The sequence below is a fragment of the Berghia stephanieae genome, chromosome 11 (assembly GCF_034508935.2).
Source record: "Berghia stephanieae isolate SIO BIC M18660-M18661 chromosome 11, UCSD_Bste_1.3, whole genome shotgun sequence".
Taxonomy (NCBI): Eukaryota; Metazoa; Mollusca; class Gastropoda; order Nudibranchia; family Aeolidiidae; genus Berghia; species Berghia stephanieae.
The window spans coordinates 31,338,083-31,364,868 of record NC_088370.1 but is presented as its reverse complement, the minus strand read 5'-3'; the positions used below and the strand labels follow the sequence as shown (position 1 = coordinate 31,364,868).

Below are 26,786 nucleotides of genomic sequence, written 5' to 3'. Positions count from 1 at the left end.
TTTGTTATGTGATTCTGCATTGACGCATCAGAATCAAAGATTGAGCCAATATTTCTTATAATTTCAGTTTGCCCTATCTTTAAATTTGAGTCGTCTATGTCAATTCTATCAAGATTTATATTTTCCTTTGTTTATTGGTGCCAATCAATAAAAGTTCTGTCTTAAAATCATTTAGTTTTAGTTTATTTTCTAACATCCAAGTCTTTATTGCTAAGCAACAATTCTCAATATTTAATTTCACTATCTGTTCTTGTACTGGATGAAAAGCGGAATATAGTTGCGTGTCATCAGCGTATAGTTAACACCGAATGACTCGACGATGTACGTCAATGGTGCAGTATAAAGAGAAAATAGGAGTGGTCCCAAAACAGAGCCCTGAGGGACACCGCAATGACGTTGATGCGGTTCTGATATAATATGTCCAAATAGGCAAGTCGATTTGAACGGACTGTGTTCTATTTTTAAGGTAGGCCGAAAACCATTTCAAAGGAGTCACATTCATTCCAAAGTGTTTCTGTAGTTGCTTAATTAATGTGTTTTGATGACTGTGTCGAAGGCCGCATTGAGGTCCAGCAACATCAACAACACATATTTACCCATAGAATTAATTATGTCACTGCGGACTATGACTATGACACTTATTTATGTATTAAATATTTAATTCTCAATATTATCAATTAACTGACAGTGAATACCATCACATTTTGGGTTAAATTTGATATAACTGATACATTTTATCTATGCATAAAAGTTAGGCAGAGCATTTAAAGGTTTTACAACCTATTAGCTCTTAAACGATATGATAAAATAAAATAAACCAGAATCACACCGCAAGCAAGCAAAGAAACAAACAAACAAGAAAAATAACACCAAAAAAAAGCCCCAAAGAAACAACAAGAACAACAACAAAAACAAACAAACTAAAAAAAAATAATTAAATTAATAAAAAAAAAAAATAAAAAAAATAAGAGTTATAATTGTTTCGTGCATTCAACCCCATACTCACGAATCATACTTTTTTTTTTAAACGTATTTCTTCAAGTTAAGGGAAACAACTCCCATTTGTCTTCAAAGAATAAAGTAGGCCATAAAGTAACGAACTTCGTCTCGGAAGAATGATGAGATACAAACCAAAAGAAATCAGATGCTGCGCATAGAATTCTGTGCCAACAATGGATTCCATAACCTCTTATAATAAGTGAGTAATCCCTTCCACACCACCAACCTCTCTAAAATGTAGATTTCGTCTTTGGGCACATCGAATAAACGATGTATCTGACTTGGATTTGGGGTGTGGGAGACGGGTGAGATTCGTCTTGTCGTGTTTGTTTTGATTCTGATTATTGAAATTTGTGCAAGGCAAATTGAAATGAGAAATGTTTGGGCTTGGTAACTTTTTTTTTGTCGGGGGGGGGGGGGGATATGGTGAGTAGAAAGATCCACTGGTCCTCTAGATACCTCTGTAACATTGTAAATTGTATGTGCGTAGGCGTGTATCCGTATTGTATCAATCAACAATCAATCCAAAAAACAGCTGCTTCAGTTTCGGGTGGCGCTGTGATTATCCCCAGACACCTGTCGAATTTTCATAACGAATTTTCATTATCCCCAGACGCATATTTGAAACTCCGCTCTTTTAAACAAGGAAAAGGCTAGCCGTACTTAATGACGGCTAGCCTACCAGTCTAGGCGTACTTAAGTACGTCTACCGTCTAGCCTACCAGTCTAGCCGTACTTAATGACAGCCAGACTGGCAGGCTAGCCGTACTTAATGTCGTGTAGATTGCTTAGTTAGCTGTACTTAAGGATTGGTAGATTATTTATTATTATTATTATTATTATTATTATTATTATTATTATTATTATTATTATTATTATTATTATTATTATTATTATTATTATTATTATGTGCGGTGGCATATTTTGCCTTCGCATGTCTTCACTGCATATTTCGTCAAAACCTTTTTTAACCGGATGTTTTTTCCCCATCACCTGGAATTATTTGGGAAAACTGATCTCCGTGATACCACTCTACTAATCGATGTGTAACCTCAACCTTTTATAGTTTTGTCTTGATACAATCAATGAGAACTAATCATTTAGAAAATGGCTAAAAACGATAATAAAGAACTGAGTGACGTCAATTTTGTTCTATCTCAAATGGGTAATAGCACTGGTGGTAGGGACTCAGTGGCTGGATTGCACTGGTGGTAGGGGCTCTATGGCTGGATAGCACTGGTGGTAGGGCCTCAAAGGCCAATAGCGCTGGTGGTCAGGACCCAATGGCACATAGCACTGGTGGTAGGGACTCAGTGGCTGGATAGCACTGGTGGTAGGGACTCAATGGCTAATAGCACTGGTGGTAGGGCCTCAAAGGCCAATAGCGCTGGTGGTAAGGACTCAATGGTACATAGCACTGGTGGTAGGGACTCAATGACAATGGCTAATAGTAATAATAGTAATAGCGCTGGTGGTAGTGGGAGTGGCTAATAACACTGGTGGTAGGGACTCACTGGCTCATAGCACTGGTGGTAGGGTCTCTATGGCTGGATAGCACTGGTGGTAGGGACTCAGTGGCTAATAGCACAGGTGGTAGGGTCTCTATGGCTGGATAGCACAAGTGGTAGGGACTCAGTTGCTAAAAGCACTGGTGGTAGGGACTCAGTGGCTAATAGCACTGGTGGTAGGGGCTCAGTGGCTAATAGCACTGATGGTAGGGACTCAGTGGCTAATTGCACTGGTGGTAGGGACTCAATGGCAAATAGCACTGGTGGAAGGGACTCAACGGCTAATTGCGCTGGTGGTAGGGACTCAATGGCAAATAGCACTGGTGTTAGGGACTCAATGGCTAATTGCGCTGGTGGTAGGGACTCAACAGCTAATAGTAATAATTGTAAAAGCGCTGGTGGTAGTGGTAGGGACTCAGTGGCTAATAGCACTGGTGGTAGGGTCTCTATGGCTGGATAGCACTGGTAGTAAGGACTCAGTAACTAATTGTACTGGTGGTAGGGGCTCAGTGACCAATAGTGCTGGTGGTAGGGACTCAATGGCAAATAGCACTGGTGGTATAGACTCAATGGCTAATAACACTGGTGGTAGGGACTCAGTGGCTAATAGCGCTGGTGGTAGGGACTTACTGGCTAATAGCACTGGTGGTAGGGACTCAGTGGCTAACTGCACTGGTGATGTGATAGGGAATCAAAGGCTAATAGCACTGGTGGTAGGGACTTACTGGCTAATAACACTGGTGGTAGGGACTCAATGTCTACAAAATCACTGGTGGTAGGGACTCAGTGGCTAATAACACTGATGGTAGGGACTCAATGTCTACAAAATCACTGGTGGTAGGGACTCAGTGGCTAATAATAATAACACTGGTTGTAGGGACCCAATGTCTACAAAATACTGGTGGGAGGGACTCAATGGCTAATTGCGCTGGTGGTAGGGACTCAATGTCTACAAAATCACTGGTGGTAGGGACTCAGTGGCTAATAACACTGGTGGTAGGGACTCAATGTCTACAAAATCACTGGTGGTAGGGACTCAGTGGCTAATAGCACTGATGGTAGGGACTCAATATCTACAAAATCACTGGTGGTAGGGACTCAGTGGCTAATAACACTGGTGGTAGGGACCCAATGTCTACAAAATCACTGGTGGTAGGGACTCAATGGCTGATTGCGCTGGTGGTAGGGACTCAATGTCTACAAAATCACTGGTGGTAGGGACTCAGTGGCTAATAACACTGGTGGTAGGGACCCAATGTCTACAAAATCACTGGTGGTAGGGACTCAATGGCTAATTGCGCTGGTGGTAGGGACCCAATGTCTACAAAATCACTGGTGGTAGGGACTCAGTGGCTAATTGCGCTGGTGGTAGGGACTCAGTGCGTAATAGCCCTGATGGTAGGGACTCAGTCTGTAAAAGCACTGGTGGTAGTGGTAGGGATAGTGTGTAATGGAGATCAAAACTAGGCAGTAAAATTATATGTCACCACTGACAGTGAATACAATTATATGAAGAAAAAAAAAATCCCACAGTGGAACGCACTACAGTCCGCTTAAAACAAACCATCTGAGATAGGAAATATTTCACCTTAAAAGGGGGACCTATAGTCAAAAATCCGTTTTTTTATTGCAATGCCAATATTGGTATTCCCCTCTTGTTTTTAGGTGGTAGGAGGTCTAATTTGATGACGAACACACACCAAAAAAAATTAAATGTGCAGCAATGTGGTCTTATGGTATGACACTTGCTTTCATATCGGAAGGTCATGGGTTCGAGTGATTTCTTGTAAAAGGCTCTTTACTCATTTTCTCACCGTACCGTGGTGTAAAATGAGTACCTGGCCTTAACAGTGTTGTCTCTGTCCAAAGAATTGTAATATCGCCTAACAGGCGTCATGTCCTGTCCTGTCCAACATGTTAAATGTTGCTGTTGACCAGGGACCCCTTGTAAAGCGCTTTAAGCACATTTAGTGGATATTGCTCTATATAAAAAACTCAATATATTTAAATGTCTTCAATTCCACAGACAATATAGGCTAAAATTAGACCAAACACCAACCCCCCCCCCCCCCCCCCAAAAAAATGAATTCCTACAGTGATGCACCAAAAACCAACGGATACCTTCCAAATTTAAACACAATGTTTCCTACAGTAAGAGCAACATCATGATGGATAGGTTTAGCAAGTCTTGAAAAATTTATTTAAAGAATTGTTTTTCGATTACGATTGAAAATATGGCACTCATGAAACGACAGGAAAAAATCCAATTTAAAAATTCAAACTATACTAAATTTTAGTTTAGCCCAAAGCCAAATCCATCATGATGCAAAACCCATCATACGAAAGATTCTGACAAATTTGAAGACGATCTGATGGAAAATAATCCAGATATGAATGTTAGAAAATCAGAAAATGATGCAAAATGGATTTTTTAGAAAAAACATAATCTTTCTTTAATTTGATAAACAAGCTAATTTTGCAGACAACATCCATCAAAATTCCAAAGTATAATCAATATATATGGAACAAGTAAATAGTAGAATTTTGAAAATTGATCAAACTCTGGAAAAAAAAATATAATTGATTCGCTAACCCATACCACTTAGAATTTTTTTTTTTTTTTTGACATCCATTTTTCATTTTTAAAAAAATAATTTGGTGGTCAATTATGATTTATAGTTAATCTCATAAACTAATAATGTGATTGATGTTAAACACACAACAAAAAAAATCCCCCCCCCCCCCCCCCCCCCCCCCCAAAAAAAAAAAAACTCTTTAATATATTTTTTTTACATTTTAAAGGGGCACCCTATAGGCTAAAATTAGATGTAAAACCCTAAAACTAAAATTTCTAACATACAGGGATGTCACCAGGCAAATTAAAAAAAGCCTGAAAACTTGCGCGGGCAAGATACAAATCAACGTCAAGGGATTTGAAAAATATCAAATTTGGAATATTGTTTCAGTACTTATTAATGCAATTGAGAGTAAATAACACACAAAAGAAAGGAGAGTTAACAGTTTTCAAATTGATAAAATAAGGTTCTGAAAACAAAATATAGACAAATTAATATCAATAGCTATCAGGGATGAGAATGACTGGTCACATAAAAGGAGAAAATTTTTCATTGTGAAGATCATGACCCACCCATGCAACCATAACCTATAAATTTAAACTTCACTCAAATTAACTGAGATGCGATTCAAAATTTGTCTCGCAGCAATTTCTGACACGACTCGGAGAATTTCAAAAGTTGAAAGTGTAATTACATTTGGTGGTTGTAGTAGGGATGATGATGTGGTGGTGGTTGTAGTAGTAGTGGTGGTAGGGATGATGTGGTAGTGATTATAGTAGTACTGGTCGTATGGATGATTGTGTGGTGGTGGTGGTTGTAGTAGCTGTGGTAGGAATGATGATGTAGTGGTAGCTGTAGTAGTAGTGGTGGTAGGGATGATGTGGTGTTATTTGTAGTAGTAGTGGTGCTAGGGATGATGGTGTGGTGGTGGTTGTAGTAGTGGTAGCAGGGTTGATGATGTGGTTGTAGTTGTAGTAGTAGTGGTGGTAGGGATGATGGTGTGGTGGTGGTGGTTGTAGTAGGAGTGGTGGTAGGGATGATGTGGTAGTGGTGGTAGGGATGATGATGTGGTGGTGATTGTAGTAGTAGTAGTAGTAGTAGTAGTAGTAGTAGTAGTAGTAGTAGTAGTAGTAGTAGTAGTAGTAGTAGTAGTAGTAGTAGTGGTCTTAGAGATGATGATGTGATGGTGGTTGTAGTAGTATAGTGGTGGTAGGGATGATGATGTGGTGGTGGTTGTAGTAGTGGTGGTCTTTTATTAGAGATAATTGTGTGGTGGTGGTTATAATAGTTGTGGTAGGAATGACGATGTGGTGATATTTGTAGTAGTAGTGTTGGTAGGGATGATGATGTGGTGGTGGTTGTAATAGTAGTGGTGGTAGAGATGATGTAGTGGTTTTGGTGTGTTTTTTTTCAGTGATAATAATAGCAATTTGTCAAAAAGGAGGGAAATGTCTCCGTCCATCGGTCAAACGCAAGCCAAGTGTAAAAATAACAGGAACATAGTTTTGTATTGGTATTATGTAATATATTACTATTACTAGTATAAATCCATTCTTATCATTAAACATAAATTTAGCTTTTGTAAAGATTTAATGGATGGTTGCGAGAGAGAGAGAGAGAGAGAGAGAGAGAGAGAGAGAGAGAGAGAGAGAGAGAGAGAGAGAGAGAGAGAGAGAAAGAGAGAGAGCGAGAGAGCGAGAGAGAGAGAGGGAGAGAGAGAGAGGGAGAGGGAGATTTGTCCCTACCCTTCCCCTTCAACCATCAACTTGCTAATCAAAGAACACCACTGGTCGTCTGTAGTGCGGGGCGGTCCTTGGCAAGCTTAAGGACCACGGTCCTACGGTCCTTGGGAAATGAAGACCGCAAGGACCGGTCCTTTTCGACATTGAACATTCCTGAGAGACTGTTGGAAATTCGAACCGGTTTGACCTTTGAGACCATGGGATCGTTCATTCTTGAACCGTTAAAGACCGCTACACGATGAAAACCGTGGTCTACAGGAGTAAAACACACGGAGTAGTCACACTCATTTCAAATTGTAACCTAATTAGAGAAGAGGGGTGATGCCTTCTTTATTTGCTCACCGTACTTCATTGTTACTTCGATAATTTAATAAAATTTGAAATTTATCCCCATTAACGGAGATAATGGCATCGCCCAAGGCGTTGATCGAGTTGTTCGTGGCGTTGATACACACACGCAACTCCTACCCCCCCCCCCCCCCCCCCCCCCCCCCCACACACACACATTAGAGGGCAGCGAGCATTGAAGAGTAAGAGAGAGACGTGAAGTTATAATAAACATATTTGTTTCGATTTTAGTAGATGGTATGAGAAGCAAGATAGGTTTGGTTTGTGTTGTGTGTTGTGTTGTGTGTGTGTGTGTGTGTGTGTGTGTGTGTGTGTGTGTGTATGTGTGTGTGTGCTTGTGTGTGCGAATGAGTATGTTTCAGCCAAAGTAATTTGTAATTTAAGCGCTTAGAGTCTGGTGTCTCGGAGTTATAGCGCTATATAAGTTTTCAGCATTATTATTATTATTATTATTTAATAAGAGGGGGTGGATGAGGTAATAAGAGGGGTCGATGGTGACTTTTCGCCAGATCTAACAAACTCATCTACCCATTCATTGCTGAGTAGACAGGGATTCAGAAAAAAATCGACTGCACCCGGGATCGATCTCTGGCCCTTTGCGTATAAAGAGAGTGCTCTATCAACTGAGCTATCGGGGTCCCCAAATATTCTATTGGACTTTTTTAAAATTCAGACGTTATAACTGGGTTTTTTGGAAGGAAGAAACTAATGAAACTCATATTATTTGATTAGTAAAAACACCAACGAAATTTTAATATTATTGTATTATTTTAAATGACAACACTGCGATAGAAAGGAGTGGTGACAAGAGATGGACAAAAGAAAACAAAAAATCGGATTTGCTACTTGCTAGGTTCGACACACACACACACACACACACACACACCACACACACACACACACACACACACACATCTTTAGTAGTCACATACATTTCAAACAATAACCCATTAGAGAAGAGGGGTCATGCCTTCACCATAGATCATTGTCATTGCGATCATTATGGTGTAGTAAATTTTGAAATTTACCCGTATAATGGAATCGTCCAAGGCGTGTGCCTCCTGTTCCCCCCATCTCACACACGAAAGGGCGGTTTGCGGAGTGGAGGTTGGTGGTCGTCTGCCTGTATGGTCGTCTGTGTCGTTTAGTGTATGGCAAAGGGGGGTGGGTGCGATTAATTAAGTGGGATGGGTGGTGATTGGTGGAAGATAGGCAACCGAAGCAACGAATCGCTGGGGCAGGGTTGCCAGTTTGGCATTTTAAATGCCAGATTCCAAAAATCTGGCATTTTTGAAAACCGTTTGGCATTAGAAAAATCATTTGGCATTTGGCATTTTCATTTGGCATTTTCTTTTCTTGTATATTATACTTCAAATGACACCTTTTCTTAATTATTTCTAAACGCGTAAAAACAAACATCTTCACATTTCTTTTTCATTCTTAAAATCCAACCGTGGTGTAGTGGTTTAGCACTCCACTTAGTAGTCAGTAGGTAAATAATTACCCCAACAGGAAATTTAGTATATTTCAAAAAAAAAAAAAAAAAAAAAAAAAAATAAAATAAAAGAAAAAGAAAAGAAAACACGCAAGCCACCAGGATATGATAGTAAATTGTCTATCAAAAGTGAGTAGTTTTCTTAGTGGGGGTGGGAGTCAACAGACTTTGGCATCTTTTTGAGTGTTTTGGCATTTTTTGAGTCTTCCCCTGGCATTTTGTTGAAAAATAATCTGGCAACCCTGCGCTGGGGAAGTAGTAGGCTATGGCGCGAGACCGTAGGACCGTGGTCCTTGCAAGGACCGCCCCGCACTAGTTGAAAGGTGATAAGAAGTGAGGACCGCCGCCGATCTTCCCCTAAGGGACCGGTCTTCGGTTCACAGCTAAAAGACCGTCGGACCGCGGTCTAGACCGGTCTTCAGCGCGGCACTAGTCGTCTGTGTCAATTGTGACATCTGGTGCCATTCAGTCTGGCCCGACGTCATAAAAACGGGACCGTCACTAAATTTCACGAGACGTTTGCACAGGTGTCAAAATATGACATAAGACATAATGGTGATTTTGTGGTTTTGAGGGAAATGTTTGACACGGCAAATTCAACGGAAAATTTCTGAGAAATTCTCAAAATCACTGTTTATTTATCAAACATTTTTTTTAAAAAGGAGGAATTGTGATGGGGATGGGCGTAGATAAACTACCATTTAGGTGCCCAAATATTCGACCGGCGGTGACAGCCCAAATTATTCACCCGGCGAAAAAGTTCCGGCTCGATCGCGATATTTTTCTTCTTCTGTTAAAAAAAAAAAAATTCTTGAATAGTGACGACGGACAAAAACCGGAGGTTCCGGATTAAAACCGGCTGGTTGTAAAAAAACCGGATTTCCGGCTAAAACCGGAAAAGTGGCATCCCTGAACATAGATGAACCAAAAACCAGCGTATAAATTTCTTTCAAAATTACACACAATGTATATTACATAAATAACTAGATAATGATGGAAGAGTTTACCACTGGTCTTGAAAAGAAATTCTTTAGAATATTTTTTTTAATTCGACTGAAATTGTGGCGCTGATCGACAGGAAAAAATCAATTTTTAAAATTAAAAAATCTTACATATTTAAATTTCCCCCAAAATACTTCCATCATGATGCAAAACACACAAAAAAGATTCTGAATATATTTGAAAACAATCTAAAGGAAAATGACATGTATGATTGTATGAAAATCAGAAAATGACATAAAACGGAAATTTGAGAAAGCACTAATTCGACATCACAAGAGATGACGAAAATTGAGTAGATTGATCTGTCTAAAAAATGTATAAATGATTCGCTAACCCATTCCCTCGAGAAATAAATGCTGAAAAATTAAAATATTTCCGTACTCTTTCATTTTATGGTCAGAGTTGATTTATACCTTACGAATTCATCATTGTAATCAGAAAAAACTAATTATTTACCAGATTACTTATCAGATGATTCCTTGATATATTAAAAATTCTCGAAATATGATTTCGCAAAATATGATATGACGTACTACCCTCATTTTTCAATTTCTAAAATAGGCTACTGCTTGTGAGATAAGTATGTAATCAACTTGAACTGCAAAATCAAATCTATTTTAGACAAGAAAACAGCTGAATGGTGATAATATATCTAGCTCAAAATAAAAAGCAATAATTTTCTTTCGCAAACTCATAGGAGAAAAATTTTCTTTCGCCTCCAGGAAAAAAGTCAACACCACTTGTTTGCGACTGTTTTTTCTGTAGTTCCACAAAGAGGGTTGATCTTGTTCTGGTTTGAAAAATGGAAATAAAAGAGACTTTTCATTAGCAATTTTAGACATGGCTATAAAATTAAAATCATTGTCATAAAATGAATTTATCATTCACATACCAATTTTTTTTTAACTGGTCATCGTTCTCACCAACACAGTTGAAATTTCATTGGTTTAACATCCACAGGCCAAAACTCTTGGCAACAAACTCTATTAAGTCCATAAATGCAGTAGTAACTCAATTCAAATAATCCTTTGTCAATTACATTAAGAAAAATGAGCATTTACACCCGAGCATGCAAATCTCAAACTTGGTACAATGCCCAGTTTTAAACCCTCTATTACATTAGTATTGGCAAAACGAAAATCTCAAACAAACTGGACATTCCCTTGTGGTCCATTGAATTTTTTTTTCGCGAATTGTGTTGAACTGGCCGAGAAAAGGAAATTGAATAGTCTCACTATCGACTCTCGACAGAGTTCATAATTACGGAGAGTTATAATCATATGAATTTTATCAAGACCACCCACATTTTCATTTACGTCCATAAAATCCTCAAATTTGGAAAACTCGAAAACACAAAAATCTCGAACAAATTGTTCGAAATTTCCGTGCTCAAGTGTACTTTATTGATCACCAATAAAAATGTAAGGATGCTATGAAGATTTGAAAAGAATACTAACCAGTTTCAAAAAGTGCTTGCAGGCACAGATGATGGTTTGCTGATTGATAAGATTGCCACAACACATCTTGAGCCAGCTATCTTTCTTGATTGTATTGTCAGGACACCAGTACGGTCAACTGAATTCTTTCCTGTTGGCTGTCGATGAAAAAAAAATTAATTAAATTCACCGCAGTGAAAATGGCACATACCAATGCCATTGCTTAAGTTAATAATTATAAATAATAATAATAATAATAATAATAATAATAATAATAATAATAATAATAATAATAATAATAATAATAATAATAATAATAATAATAATAATAACAAAATAAATTGAAAAAAAAGTAATATTAATATTAATAATGATAATAATATCGTTTTTCATTATTTGACAATACTGTATATCTACAGACTATGTGACACATTGTCATTATCAATATCATCATCATGAGGCATTTCACTCCAACTCCAAAGTCCTAAAAATCGGGTCACAGCCACTAATTAGCTTAGTGCTGGAATGACAAAAACTGGACGTTTCCTACCAATTACCAACTCCCACAATTTTAGAGTTACTGCCTCCCCTCCCCCCCAACCAATGTGCTCGGCAATTTGCAGTAACAATTTATACTTCTGGGCGAGTGGATCACAATTTGAGTTCCACTACCACTGCTGCTGCTCACTAAACTGCCCACCAGTCACCAGCCCAGTTGTTACATTTACAGTTACACACCAGTACTCTAGAAATAAACTCAACGAAGGATTAATCCATCATATTAAGATCACATTGGAATGCAGAACACATGACACACGCGCCAGTCAGTAAGGCGTGTTGATATTACAATACAATTACTTTCTCATTCATTCATATTATATCTCATCATAAATATCGCCACCGCTCGAATACTTTTTACACTGTCCTAGTCTAGTCCGGTCCTAGTCCTAGCCTTGACTGAGAATTTTTTTTAAAAGAAAAGAAAAGACAAATTCTTACCTTTACAGAATCCTGACGAATAAAAATGGTGTCAGTCTCAGTCTGCAACTGCATTTTGGCAATTGCTAATAAGATGAAAAATTGTCACCAATAGCGATGGCCATTATTGAAATACTACGTATTGAAATTGATGATGCTCGTAAATCGGGAGAAAACAATCATGGCTTCGCGGTTGGCGCCACGGCCCACCACGGTCGACTTACCGGATGTGACCTTTGACACGATCAGGGGTCAAGGCCCCAGAATAAGTACGGCTAGACTCCTGTGCCCCCCGTACTTAATGACGTCTAGCCTGCCAGTCTACCCGTCCTTAAGTACGGCTAGCCACGTCGTTTAAACAATTATCCACATTCCAGAATATGGAATGTTTCCAAATGCACATATAAAAATAAGGAAAATTAATAAAATATCTATAAAAACATAAAATTAACCTACATTAAAATCATTTGTTACTACATATACACAATATGCGTCGACTTCGAAGTGGGTGTCATGGCCGAATGGTTTAGTCGTCTGCCCTGTAAGTTTTACCAGAATCGACGTTGTGGGTTCGAATCCTGGTAACGTCACTTTTATTTTTATTTTTTATTTTTTAAATTCCGTCTTCTTTTTACAGAACGTTGAAAGGGATAAATGTCCCATCCATCCTCCCCCCCACCTCTTTTTTAAAAATATTAAACTCTCTCTCTCTCTCTCTCTCTCTCTCTCTCTCTTGGTTTTTTTTCTCTAGTTTCTAGCAAATATATTCGTCCCCACTCCGATCTCAAATAGTGTCTAAAAAGAATAAATAATTAAAAAGCAAACAAACATAAATATTCAGAGAGCGACCAAATGGTCAGATAGAGGATAGATATAATAATAATAATAATAATAATAACAATAATAATAATAGTATGATAATAAGAGTATTAATAATAAAAATATTATTATTATTGATAATAATATAATAATGATTATGATGGTAATAGTAATAATAATAACAATTATTGCAATTATTATTATTATTATTATTATTATTATTATTATTATTATTATTATTATTATTATTATTATTATTATTATTAATATTATCATTTGACCAAAAAAAAAAATTAAAAAAAAAACAATAATAGATCTAGATCAAATTAAATAATGAAATAATATTATCGGAGAAATAACAAATTCAACTGATTAAAAAAACTCTTGCTCGGAACTCGGAACAAAAGTGAAAACAATGAACATCAATTGGGAAGAAAGAAAGAAAAAGTAAAAAAAAAATAAGTGTGTGTGTGTGTGAGGGGGGGGGGGGGGGGGGGGGGGTCGCGACTGGTTCGAATCTGTGCAGCTGAAAGGAGTAAAATGAAAGGTAGCCTAACCCACTGAGCTGTCTATCCACACCGATATCGGAATATCTTAAATTCATATATGAGCTAAACATATTTCCACCATTTTTGCTCCCTTGTTTTGGTAGTTATTTTCATCTCTGATTCGAGTAAAAATATGTTGTTGGATCTAGTTTTGTGGACGTGTGATACTAAATTATAGTGTCTTGTGCGAAGAATACAGGAAAATAACAGGTGTCGGTTTTGGGTTTTGGGCTTTGGGGCGAACAACGCCATGGCCTAGGAATTCGTCTGCGAAATAAAAAATAATTCCCGGTCATCCCCAAAATTGTGGCCAGAATGAGCAAATTATAGAAACAAGAGAATATCAATAAAGTTAACAGGTAGGTAGGTAGTGAAAATTTAAATGGTTGGTGGACTATGAACAGATTTGATGATTAACAACTTTCTTCCTGGTTGAAAATAAAAAGTCGAATTGCCAGTTTGACGTTTTCAGATCAAAGTAACAAAAGAAATTTCATTGATCCATTTGCTTTAAAATAATTCTTTTAAAAGAGCTGGATTTGACATTTGATCACTATTTACTTTCATCTTGTGTTAAACATCACTTGATAAATTAACTGTTTTGGGACACAACCACTAGTATTTTTTCCAGAATATTTGGTATTTTTCACGCCTAGTTTGGCATTTTGCATAAAATCTTTCTGCCCACTTGCTACATGCGTCTGGGGATAACAAATTTTCTTTATCCCCAGACACCTGTCTGGGGATAACAAAAATTGGTTATCCCCAGACACCTGTCTGGGGATAACGAATTTTCATTATCCCCAGACAGGCGTCTGGGAATAATGACAGCCTTCGGGTGGCTTTGGCTTTGGCTTTGGTATTTGTAGTTGTAGAGACGAGATTGAGATAGAGGGAGGAGGCCTTCCGAAAGCTCCTACTCCCCCTGTTCTAGTTCTAGTGTAGGGGGGAAACTTTTTTTTTTTTTAAAGTTAAAGTCAATAAAGTTTCCTCCCTCCCAAACCCTCTACTAAAAAAAAATAAAAAAGAACACGGGATGTAGGAGCTTTCGGAAGGCCTCCCGAGATAGATAGTGACATAGTCACTTTGTTGATAAAATTTTCAAAATCAGAATCAAAACTTTATTTGACCCAGTCAGTTGGATGGGGCATGAAGACAAAAAAAAAAAATTAATTTGATACCTGAGTCATTTCTCTATGACAAACGGTTCCAGAATTATTGAATACTGTTGAAAACATTAGAATCTAGGCCTAGGAAGTATTAGATCGCCACTATAGTCTATGATTATAGTCTACTCTCAATATTACAGAGAGAATATGTGATCTCCCTGCTACCTCAAAACCATCATTTCGCAGCGATCGGAAAAGTTTGGGTATTGCAGTATTTTGACCTGTAAATTCTCAGTCAATTAATTGAAATCAGTCAATTCGTCAAATTCAAATATTTTTTAAAAGGAAAGAAAGAAATGAAGACGAAAGAAAGAATTCATGAATCTTAGTCGAATGACCATGAAGTAATTAGGAATGTTCCACAGCGCTACGCATAGCTCAAGGGCTGTTTATATTTACGATGGATACTTTGCCAAGGCTAAGCAACGCTTCTTAGAATTGCCGTGTCTGAACACACCCCAGTGTATTTTAACACAGCCTTCAAGAAATTATCTTTTCACTTTCCAAACCTGTTGTGATCCCAATGGTAGCCAATTTTAACTGAGCCGCCGAGTGATAAATTTCACTGTTTCGTCTAAGCCAAAATTGCCCACATTTACTTGGTAGAACCTAAAACTAAAAGTATAAAAAAGTTTAATGCGAAAGCCAGAAGTGCGTTATGAAGACACCCTCAAATCAAAAGTTATATGATTGCTACAAAAGCACATCTTGATTGCCTCACATTGTAAACAAACTGGTTGACCGTTTCTTCACTGATGTGGGTACCTAAGTATAAGAAACGATTGTAAGTAGCCTAATTAATTCCCACGTAAATTAGTTTTTTGCTCAAGTGAGCTTGCTGTTTACTATTCATCTGGATTCTTCTTGATTTTTCTGATACGATACGGAGAGTTTCAGTGAGGTTCAGTTTCAGTCTCAGTCAATTTTTATAGAGCTCATTTACAGGTCTAACAGTGTTATTGGCCCACTTATTTTTTTCAGTAATTTTTGTTTCAATTAAAACAGAAATGGCAAGCGTTGGCAGTTGGTTATCATTTTAAAGGCCAGAAAATGAGCTTCATTTTCATATAAATCATTTAGTTTTTAGATGTGTTAAAAAAATTTGAGTTAATTGAAAATTGAAAAAAAATATATGAGGTTTTTGTTCATGAAAAATAGTGTTCATGGCGAGATATAAAATAGTATGCGAGTGTTTCAATATCAATGACACTTGGCAGAGATATTCTTCAATTAATTGTCTGTTGCATAAAATGAAAATGTCTCCGTAATTTTAAAAGTACCTATAATTTAAAAATTGATAATTTTTTTCTTCATTTGCTTTCTGAGAAATACAATCAGGATTTGACTTTTTATTAAGAATGAAATGACCTTTAGAAAACTTATTTTGTGTCGTTTAAAGTGATAGCAAAATTAGCCACCTAGATTTACAAAAATAATGCGAAGCTGACCAAAATAGTAATGGGTCAAAAATTAAGTTCCAAAAAAACGAGTTTCACCCTACATTGAGCCTATTGGTGCCACTGGAGTGGAGTTATCAAAGTGTCTTAGAGACAAGAGAGTGCTTGCAAGGTGCTGCTATGGCTATTGAGTGGCCAAAATTTCTGTTTCTGTATTTGAAGGGGAAAACTTTTGGTGCTTTTACTTTTTTAAAATATTCACTTTTCATTATACAGTGCAACCTTTGGATAATGACATCGCCTGGTACCAGAAAATTGTGTTGTTTTCCAGGGGTGTCGTTATTCCAGGGTTTTCAAGGTGGCAGAAAATGGGGGCTTGGTGAGACCTGTGAATACATAACTGTGCAATGTGCTGACCAGTGCCTGCGAGAAAACACATCCCAACAATGTGGGAATGTGTATTTCTCCAGTTTACAAAGGGTATATACCACTTACGCTTTCACTATTCAATGTGTAATGTCACTGTTTTGATTGTAAAGAGTGGTCAAATGCCATTTAACAAAACTTAGTAGGTATAAATAAAAAAATTAAAAAATGTCAATATGATAACACCACACAAGAACATAGATGGGCACGTCTAGTTTGCGATACTGTCGATGAGTTTTGAATACAGAAATTTTTAGTTAAATCCACCACAATTTACAACCACTTGAAATTGGTAGATCCATATCTTACAATATTAAAAAGAAAAAAAAAAGAAAAAAAATCCTTGGTATTAACATCAATAATATCAAATTTGGACTGATGTTTAACAACTGATTTTCCAAATGAAAATAATAAAGTGAAAGAGGGTGTTATAGATTCTGTGTGTTTGGCTAGGAAACTTCACAACATTGCCAGCCAACACACAAAACTATGTCTAACTTTGAATGTTTATAATTTATAGTCTGAGTAGTAGAATTTAGTGAGAACTGCTCATAAAAATGGCTGGCTAAAAACAATAACAAAAAGTGAATGACATAATAATTTTCATTTTATCATTTGTTTCCATTGCTATTCCAACATATGAAATTATAAGACCATGAATATCCATAATTGCCCCATTGGGCACGGCATTGTCTGATATCAGTTAACCTCCACTGACCTCAAACTAACATGGTATCTAACATGGAATGTTAATGGATCCTTGAGAGTTCCATCCACTGATAAACTTCTTTTGTTATGGTTCCATATGAACTAGCATTGATTCTAGGCGGTGTAGTAAACATGTGTTCTGATTGGTTGGTAACAAAAGCGATCTCATTGGAAGGAAAATAAAGCATCTTTTATTGGTGAAGAGTACGGGATTACGAGAATCGGGTATCAAGCATCTGTACCAACTGCCAATTCTTGCTACATTGGTGTCGCTAAACAAGGGTTTTACTAAAGTAATGTCGTTATTTTGGGGTTTTTCTAATGACATTTATAAAGCAACAAAGTCGGGACCAAAGGTCAATGTCGCTATTCCGGGGTGTCGTTATCCAGAGGTTGAACTGTATAGTAAGAGGAAATGGCAAGTATTCCTTGGAAAGAGCATAAATTCTAGGTACAGCTAGCATAATGAATGTTATGATATTGACTGTGAAATATATGTGTAAAGAGAGTTCATGCGATTCGTTTTTTAACCAGAAATGGTCTCATTTTTAATAGAAAACAATCCATCTGAGATGCATATTTACCCCTTGTATTCAGATTATGTTTGGGGGAGTAGATAAAGAGCTCCCTATATGGCCATGTCAATCATGTAATGTAAACATTCTTTGATGATATATAAGCCTGCCCTTTGATGTCTGCCGTCACATTTTCTTTTTCTACAGTCGCTCGTGACTAAACCCGCCCAGCAATGTCATAGGTCCATCCATCACCATATTTTCAAACTTGTAACAACAAAAAAAAAAAAACGATTGGCTCCCTAGAATCTTGACCCTTCAATTATTGGTCGTTTTGTTTTTGAAAATGGTTTTCTCATGGTTGTGTCACAATCACCACCCTTATGACTTGATTAGGTGAGAAAGACAATTTGAGTTCTAGTTACATCTGAAACACAAAATACATTATAACTTTGTATTATTCAGCATTCATTAGGGAGCCCCGATAACTCGGTAGAGCACTCGGTTTACACACAAAGGGACTGAGATTGATCCCAGGTGCTGTCGAGATTTTTTCTGATGACTATGACTATGAGGGAGAAGTGGAAGTGAAAATGTTAATCTTTCTCAAATTTTGTTCACCTGACTCCATTGCCAAAATATTTTCAATCTTGATCTCTAGTTCAAAGCCCCATAACCGTGCACTGTACACAATTACTCCTGACAAAGGATTGCAAATGAAATGCTAATTTTTAGATATATCATTAGAAAATTTTATCAATTTTTAATGTTAACAATTTCTTTTTCTTTCATGCTTTTTTTTTTTGTCTCAGAAATCCCTTACAATGTAACTTAGAAGGATGTCAAGAAAAGCTCATGAAGGTCTTGTACTGTCAGTGGTTAGAGGAATCTACATGTTGTGATCTTCAGCTTCATACAACCAATGGAATCATTCGTGTTCACACTTGTGTGATGTTAGCCTTTAGTCCCCCTATTGCAGAAGTCATAGGTGCAAAGGAGCAAAAGAAACGAAATGGAAAATCCTTCCAACAAATCATCATCGACATTCAGTTTGATTACGACATAGTCGAGATGATCATAAGGTCAATTTATTCTGGGGTTTTTACAACACCCGATGACTGTGACTTGCACCAACTTTACAAAGCACTGAAATGGTTTGGTGTTAAAGAATTAGAAGGCTTTATTGAACATTTGAAACAGAGATTTCCAATGGAAGCCTCCATCGATGAGTCTCCAAAGAAAAAATTATTTCCCAAAAAAGTTATGAATAAGAGTTTAGAAGAATTTTTAAAGGAAAGCAAGAATGGGGAGTTCACTTTAGCTGACTATGTGCCTGATTACTTTAAGAAAAGATTTCTAAATAAAAAGAGTCAAGATTCTTGTAAGTACAAGAGTAAGAGGCTTGTAAAGAAAAAAATTGATAAAATTTTACGTTTAAATGCAGAAACATCCCAAGTTGTTTCAGAAGATTTGCCTGTAACTGATAGTGAAGAAATTGGAAAGATTCAACGTACAAAACGTAAGCGTAAACCAAAGACAGGGAAAGTTAGGGAGAGAAAACTCAAATTTGAGGATGTAGGGGAAAACATGGACAGTGAGATGAATGCAGCGAAGATTTTGGTCCAACTTGGGAGTGATGACATTGATCTGAACCTTGTCAAGACAGAGGTGAGTTGTAGAAATGACTTCTTCTTCGTTGTCTTCTTCTTCTTCTTCTTCTTTTTCTTCTTCTTCTTCTTCTTCTTCTTCTTCTTCTTCTTCTTCTTCTTCTTCTTCTTCTTCTTCTTCTACTTCTTCTTCATTAAAAGCACTCAAGGTGCTTTATAAGGGGTCCCTAGCCAACAGCAACAATTAACATGTAGGAAGAAACATGATGCCTGTCCGGCGATATTACCTTTTTTTTTTTCAGACAGAGATAATGCTGTTAATGGCCAAGTACTCTCGTTTACACCTGAGTAAGGTGAGAGAATGTGAGTAAAGACCCTTCTAAGAATGACCCACATTAGTAAAACATTTATAGGCATATAAAAGATTTGTGTTCTCTATTCTATAATTTATAATGAACAAGGAGCCGGTGAAAGTCATGTAAAGTAGAGAAGGCCATATCTAATATGCCAACCAATGCCTGATTCTTTCATTTAAATTTATATCTGATTATGTGCAAATTACAGTTTGAAACATCAAATCAGTATTATTAGAAATGTAATTTTCTAATATTTTCATCTCATGTCATTATCTTGGCTATGAAAATTCCAGCTAATATGTTTTGATTTTAGAAAATGAATACAAATATTATCACTTGTGCCCTTAATTAACATCATTTGACGACAATACAAATTATTGCATCTTGTAGATTCCCTTTTCGATCGGATATTACAGTAAAATGAGCAAAAATTACCTTCTCTGTAAAAACGGAATGAACTTAGTGTTATGACTTATGATGAAATTTTCTTTGTGCTCTAGCTGCGTTAAGCTTTAAAGCGATGGAATGCTGTGACAGGGTAATTAATGGCTGTTCTCACTATCGTTACAACTCTTTTAGATTATTATTGTTATTATAATTGTTTTTTAAAAATTATTATTACTATTATTATTATTATTACTATTATTATTATTAATATTATTATTATTATTATTATCATCATCATCATCATCATCATCATCATCATCATATTTTGTTTGTTTGTTTATGTTTTTTTTTTTTTTTTTTTTTTTTTTATAACAGGTTATAGACGATGAATTTGCTTCCCTAGATCTGACCTCTGAACCATCATCCACCCTTAAACTTAAACAATTCTTACTCTCAGACAGAGCAAGTAAGAATATAAAATTGAAATGTGACAAATGTAAAGCCCTGTTTACTGAGGCTGACCAGTACAAAGATCACATCAACAATCATCCAACATTTCCCTGTGATAAATGTCCAACAGTCTTTTATGCTAGTCCTGCACTGGTTCGACACACCAGGAAGATGCATTTCAAATCGAAACATCTGAAATGCACGTTATGCGAGTTTGAAGCAATTACTAATTCTCAATTTATTGTACATTGCTCGTCAGTCCATCAGATAAACGAACCTTTTCAGTGTAAGGTTGATGGTTGTAGCTATAGAACTAAACATTATCGCTATCTTACTCGACATTCCGAAATACATGAAAACTTTAGGACTTTCAAGTGTGACAAATGTGAAAAGGATTTTAAAAGCTGGCAGTGTCTTCGCAGTCATAAACGGTCCTGCTATGACTCGCAAAGCTACTTGTGTGATCTTTGTGGTCAGAGCTTTAACCATCCAACTAGTCTGAAAATCCACAGGAGAGCCATGCATTTTGGTGAAAAGCCATATCAGTGCAAGGTCTGTTACAAATCATTCACCGAAAATGGAAACCTGAAAAGACACATGAGAATTCACAATAACACCTTTCCCTACTCCTGTCCCATTTGTCAACAGCGTTTTCGACATTCTAACACTTTAAAGACACACATGAATAGGCATGGTGGGTTCGATAACTATGACATGGATGTGTACAGGAGCAAAAATAGTGCAACTGGAAAAAAAAGAGGTCGTAATCTTAATGGAAATTTCAGTAACATTTCTAGTCATATGAACAATCATAGTAATCAAAACAACGCCAGCTCTGCTCTAAACTTTGAAGATCCATTTGATAGAAACAACAGTGGTCATTTTGAGGTGATCACTTCTAATAGTGGTGATTCCAATCATGATCATTTATTGACCAAAGACAAAATGGTACCATTTATGCCAATGCCACCTTCAAGTTTTGAGAAAATATTTACCATGGATAGTCTATTATTGCCCCCTCAAATAAATAACAGCCCAAATTTTTCAGATAAAACAATGACTGTACAATCGTCGGCTTTGTTGAACCAAAACACTAATTCTGTATACCCGACAACTTCAACGGTAACACAGCATCCGTCCTTCATGACTAATCATCCCATGACATCCCCGACACATCCTCACCACTTGGCCTATGATTTATCGATGCCATCTCCAAGGTCCCAGTCTTCAGCTTCCACCCCTATCTCGACAAATTCTGTTCATCAACAGCAGTCCCCATCCCTGATTACCCCTCATACATCAACTGCTGATGTCAGTTCACAAATCCCAGTCTCCGCTGTTCATCCAGTGTCTCAACAGTCTCAAGAGCTGAGCAGTTTATACTCCTATTCCAATTACATTCGAGGACTGGTGTGGAACAATTCATGATGACATTTACAATCTAAGCTACTGTCACATCGGTGGAAGGTTTGTTTTTGTTGGGGTTTTTTTTCTTTTTTTCTAGGGGGTGGAGGTTATTGTTTTCTTTTTGTTGGTTTTGTTTTGCAACTTCTCGCATCAAACAAAGCAAGACGTCTGGCACTGTTTCATACGCACTCTTTCAGATACCCAATATCCCAGAGGGATATTTCGTCGTTATTGGGATTTTTTTCTGCTTCACTTCTCTTTTTGGCTATAAAAAGATGTTACGGTTCCCACTGTTGTCATCCATCATCGTTATCGTTGTTATTGTAATTATACTTGTAGTCATTATGGCTCTCATTACTAGCTCTTTTCTCTGCAGAAAGTTAATATAGCTCTATCTTGCCACTTTGTCTTTTTTTAAAAAATGTAAGCTTTGAAAAACATAAAACATTTTATAGAGCATCAGGATGATAATTAGTAATAATAACAATAATAATTATTATAGTTTATTATAGTTATTATTATTATTATTATTTACAACTGTCATTGTCTACTTGTTGTCTAAACTATGCCCACCCCACTCGCCTCCTATCTACAGATGACCGTACAAATCCATATTGCAATGCCCCGCCCTCTTTTGTCTCCAATAGTGTGGTGGCACACTACTGTAGCATTAAACACGGCCCACTATCGATTCTTTAACCTGTCATCCTTTCACCAATTATGAGATTTTGTTTCCTTAATTTCTTGAATTTGCCACTTTTTGAGGTCGAATATTTGTTATGATTAACCAAAGTTTGTTGCAGTTAAACAGTAATTTTTTAATACAATTAATTCCATTTCTCGGGAAATGTTGCATTTGTCCAGTGTGGATTGTAATTGACTTCGCATGGTCGGAGTCCAGCCCATTTATAATTGTAGACGGAGAGCACAGTTTCGCGGACTGTATTCCCCCTCTTCATCGTCTTTGTGACAGTGATTATTATGGTAATAAAAGGTCATTAAGAATATTTATTACTTAGCTACATAACATGACAAAGCCTCAAAACCGACTGTGTTTATATATTAGCAAATCTGATACCGTACCCGAACACAATTTCACAGGCTTGATTCAACATTGCTGCAATGGACAATATTTTGCTTTGGTTTGGTAGTATTTCCATTACTACATTGAACCCATAACCATTTAGGTTATCTGACCTGCAAATAAGTATACATCGATCATAAGGATAAATATACGGATAAAAAATTTATTGTCATATATACACTTTGGTCTCTATTTCTCTCTCTCTCTCTCTGGGTGGGGTTCCTGACCTCCCCATAGTGGGCAGGGAGGTACTTCTGTATCTTCTCTCACCCTATCTCTGTTCTCCAACATGTTTTCTGTCTTTGTCTTGGAATGAGATTACTTGGTTTTGTCCTGGCCCTGGCTGGATACCCTAGCTGGGAGGGAAACAGTCATATATATAAAGTTTTGGGAGATATTCTTTTCCTTGTAAATCATCTCCCTGTTATGCACTGTATTGTTTTGTTTACATATATATAATTTTTAAACTCTTGGAATCTACATGTTTCCTATTTTAAAAAATTCCCCTTTGTCTTACCTTTTCTTGGGTGCTTTAATTGTAAAGAACTTTTGCTATCCCATTTTCTTCCTTTTTACTGGCACTGATATGACCTTAATGTGTTGCAAGCGCTGTAAAACCCTTAAAAACAAAATAAAACATCTCTCTCTCTCTCTCTCTCTCTCTCTCTCTCTCTCTCTCTCTCTCTCTCTCTCTCTCTCTCTCTCTCTCACCCATGTACATTGTGTGCAGGGAGGTACTCACTGCGTCTTCTACTGTATCCCCCCTATATCTGTTTGCCAACTTGCTTTCTGTCTTGGAATGAGATTACTTGGTTTTGTCCCGGCCCTGGCTGAGAGGGAAACGGTCAAATGTATAGAGTTTTGAGAGTTGATATTTTTTGTCTTGTAAATCATTTCTCTGTTATGCAATGTATTATTTTTGTTTGACGCATTATTATATTCTATGGTCTGTAAACATTTGAGTGTGTTCCTTTTAGTGGGGACCTGTACAAGTCAAACATTATTATATTCTATGGTCTGTAAACATTTGAGTGTGTTCCTTTTAGTGGGGACCTGTACATTGGTCAGGATGAGACATTTAGGTGACCTCAGACTAAGGACATTGATAGTGTTTTGGAATCTACATCTGTTCCCTATTTGAACTAAATCACTGGGTGGGGATCCTGACCTCCCATAGTGGGCAGGGAGGTACATACTGTGTCTTCTATCCCCTTATATCTGTTTTCCAACATGCTTTCTGTCTTTGTCTTGGAATGAGGTTACTTGGTTTTGTCCTGGCCCTGGTTGGAGTCCTGACTGGGGGGGGGGAAACAGTCAAATGCATAGTTATTTTTTTGGGAGATATTTTTTTCCTTGTAAATCATCTCTCTGTTACGTATTATTATATTTTATTTTTAATGTATAGCGTAACCATTTGAGTGTATTCCTCTTCGTTGGATTTTGTGCTTGTGTCCGGATGAGACTTTTAGGTGATCTCAAACTAAGTACATTGGTGGTATGCTCTTGGAATCTACATTGGATCCCTATTTCTTCCTAGTTCCCCTTTTTCTTACTTTTTCTTGGGTGCCATAATTGTAATTCTAGAACTGTTGACTATCTCATTTTCTTCCTTTTTACTGGCGCTGAAATAACCTAAATGTGTTGCAACCGCCGTAAAACCCTTAAAAACAAAAAAACAACTAAATCTCATTTGTCTTCCTTTTTCTTGGGTGCTTTAATTGTAATTCTAGAACTTTGTACTCTCCAATTTTCTTCCTTTTAACTGGCGCTGATATGACCTAAATGTGTTGCAAGCGCCGTAAAACTCTTAAAAAAGAAACAAAACAATCTCTCTCTTTCCTGCTCTCTCTCTCTCTCTCTCTCTCTCTCTCTCTCTCTCTCTCTCTCTCTCTCTCTCTCTCTCTCTCTCTCTCTCTCTCTCTCTCTCTCTCTCTCCCTCCCTCTCTCCCTCTCTCTCTTTGATTAAACATGTTACAGTTGTGATTCATTTATAGTTGTTATTATTGTGTCTGTGCATGTCTCTATGCTTTTTTTTTTTTTTGGGGGGGGGGGGGGGGGGGGGATATATATATATGCTGTGTGCCCATTGAATATAATCCCTTTCTTTATATATAACATTATTAATTATTATTATTAGTAGTAAGTAGTAGTATTACTATTATCATCAGTGCCATTAATGTACCATGTGAGTTTATCACTAGTATTTGCCTATATGTGAGTGTATGCCTACTTACTATGTGCCGATGTGTTTGTCCATGTGTGTGTGTGTGTGAAAGAGAGAAAGAAGGGGGGGGGGGGGGGGGGGTAGAGAGAGTCTTTTTAATTGATTTAGCAATGCTGTTGAACCACACATGAATAATTTATTATTATTATAATTACCATAATTTTCCATTCAATCACTTATTATTCCATGATAAAGTGGTATTAAGTAGGTACAATGTTTAGTAAATTTAATTCTGATATAAAATGATATAAAATGAAAGAAAGTCAGTTTATATTTGTTAGTTCTACATTTCATTACTTTTTCCTTTGACTGCATCTTATACAGGATGAGGGTAGGTTGAATATGAAATATGATATGATCTCATTGTTATTGATAGCAAGTGATTTCCTTTTCATGAATTCGGTTGATGCCATAAAGAGCGCGAGATAATATTATTGTTGCCTCTTTGATAGATTTGGATATTTTTTTTACCTTTTTCCTAGGCTCCCGAATCCATATAGCACAGCCAAAGGCAATAACATACAGAATCATATGATTTAACACCAGTTTGTCTTTTTTCTTTTGTTCCTTACCTTAATTATTCTAATTCTAACTGTATGTTCACACCTAACATCTGTGTACATGTGTGTATGCCATGAACAAACTGGAGTGCGTTCACATTGCACTGGTATGACAGTGACAGGTTGTGTGTTTTGTTTGTTTTGTTTTTGTTTTGTTTTTCCATCGCTTGCGTTGTGGCCGCAAACATCTGCAGAAAATCCCAGATTTGCCTTGCGGCCGCAAATCTGAAGCGTTTTGCAAATTGTTTGCAAATTTTAGAGATTTTGTGTGTACACCTACACCATTAAAAAATGGATAGAATCGTCTTGTATTTTCTAGACTTTAAGGTAAAAGATACACCGCAGTCGGGTTAAGATAAACTCCCGGGGACCAGAAAGAAAGTTGATCTAATCCGAGGTTTATTTTATCCAAAAGCTCGAGGGAAACAACTTTTCAGCGACACAAACGTATGTTTATTGTACTTGTTGCCTTCCTATGTATAATGAATGCATATCTCCAGAAAGACCCCCAGTTTCCTGTTAAGCTTAGCTAAACTAAATTTGACTTTTTAAATACTTTTATTTGTCTTAAGAGTTATATTTCTTAAGGCAACATAAATACGGTGATCTAAAAGCTCTGCAAGGCTGAAAGAGAATGGGAAAAAAGGAGGAGAGTTGAGACGCTATCATTACAATACTAAATGAGGTCGAGTCTAATTGAGTGATGAGTGCCAGTCTCGTTCGGGTTGTGGAGTGTGTGCATGGATGACACAATGAGGAGGGAAGGGATGATGGACAAAGGCACAACCTGTATGGGGGCTATAGCACAAACTCATGTTCACATACGTGAATGCTGAATGAGTCATGAGGTTACAGCTTGTGATTTCAGTGAATCCAGAGGACTTACACGCCTATGAAGGTACATTCTCTGATGAATCTTTGCACACACTACACATCCCACTATGACAGTGGTTGTTTTTTCGGCAAACGAATATATTGCGCAATGAGGAAACTATAAACATATTGGTTTCTAAACATTTGAGTATATTCCTCTTAGTGGGGACCA

The 26,786-nt window shown here is 37.0% G+C and overlaps 2 protein-coding genes and 1 long non-coding RNA gene across 3 annotated transcripts in view; 2 read left to right on the top strand and 1 right to left on the bottom strand.

The window, feature by feature from the left end:
• LOC144956890 (uncharacterized) overlaps positions 1–26,786 on the top strand; it is a 602,990-nt gene that overhangs the window by 485,992 nt on the left and 90,212 nt on the right. The gene's annotated exons all lie outside the window — the stretch shown is intronic.
• On the top strand, positions 968–25,721 carry LOC144957391 (uncharacterized). Its single transcript, XM_078888658.1, has 4 exons — positions 968–1,198; positions 18,479–19,334; positions 20,392–24,755; positions 25,266–25,721. The coding sequence occupies exons 1-3, from the start codon at positions 1,173–1,175 to the stop codon at positions 21,892–21,894; spliced, it is 2,385 nt and encodes a 794-aa protein (XP_078744784.1). The 5' UTR covers positions 968–1,172; the 3' UTR covers positions 21,895–24,755; positions 25,266–25,721.
• Positions 10,117–12,611, bottom strand: LOC144956910 (uncharacterized). Its single transcript, XR_013642040.1, has 3 exons — positions 12,106–12,611; positions 11,128–11,264; positions 10,117–10,460 (listed from the first exon to the last, which is right to left on the bottom strand). It is a non-coding gene; the product is annotated as an uncharacterized LOC144956910 (long non-coding RNA).

What these genes read in the sequence shown, in the direction of transcription:
- LOC144957391 (XM_078888658.1), top strand. Translation starts at nt 1,173, where the DNA reads ATGGATTCCATAACCTCTTATAATAA. An exon ending in TCCATAACCTCTTATAATAA is followed by an intron (nt 1,199 to 18,478) that starts GTGAGTAATCCC and finishes TTTTTGTCTCAG; the next exon opens with AAATCCCTTACAATGTAACT. An exon ending in TGAACCTTGTCAAGACAGAG is followed by an intron (nt 19,335 to 20,391) that starts GTGAGTTGTAGA and finishes TTTTTATAACAG; the next exon opens with GTTATAGACGATGAATTTGC.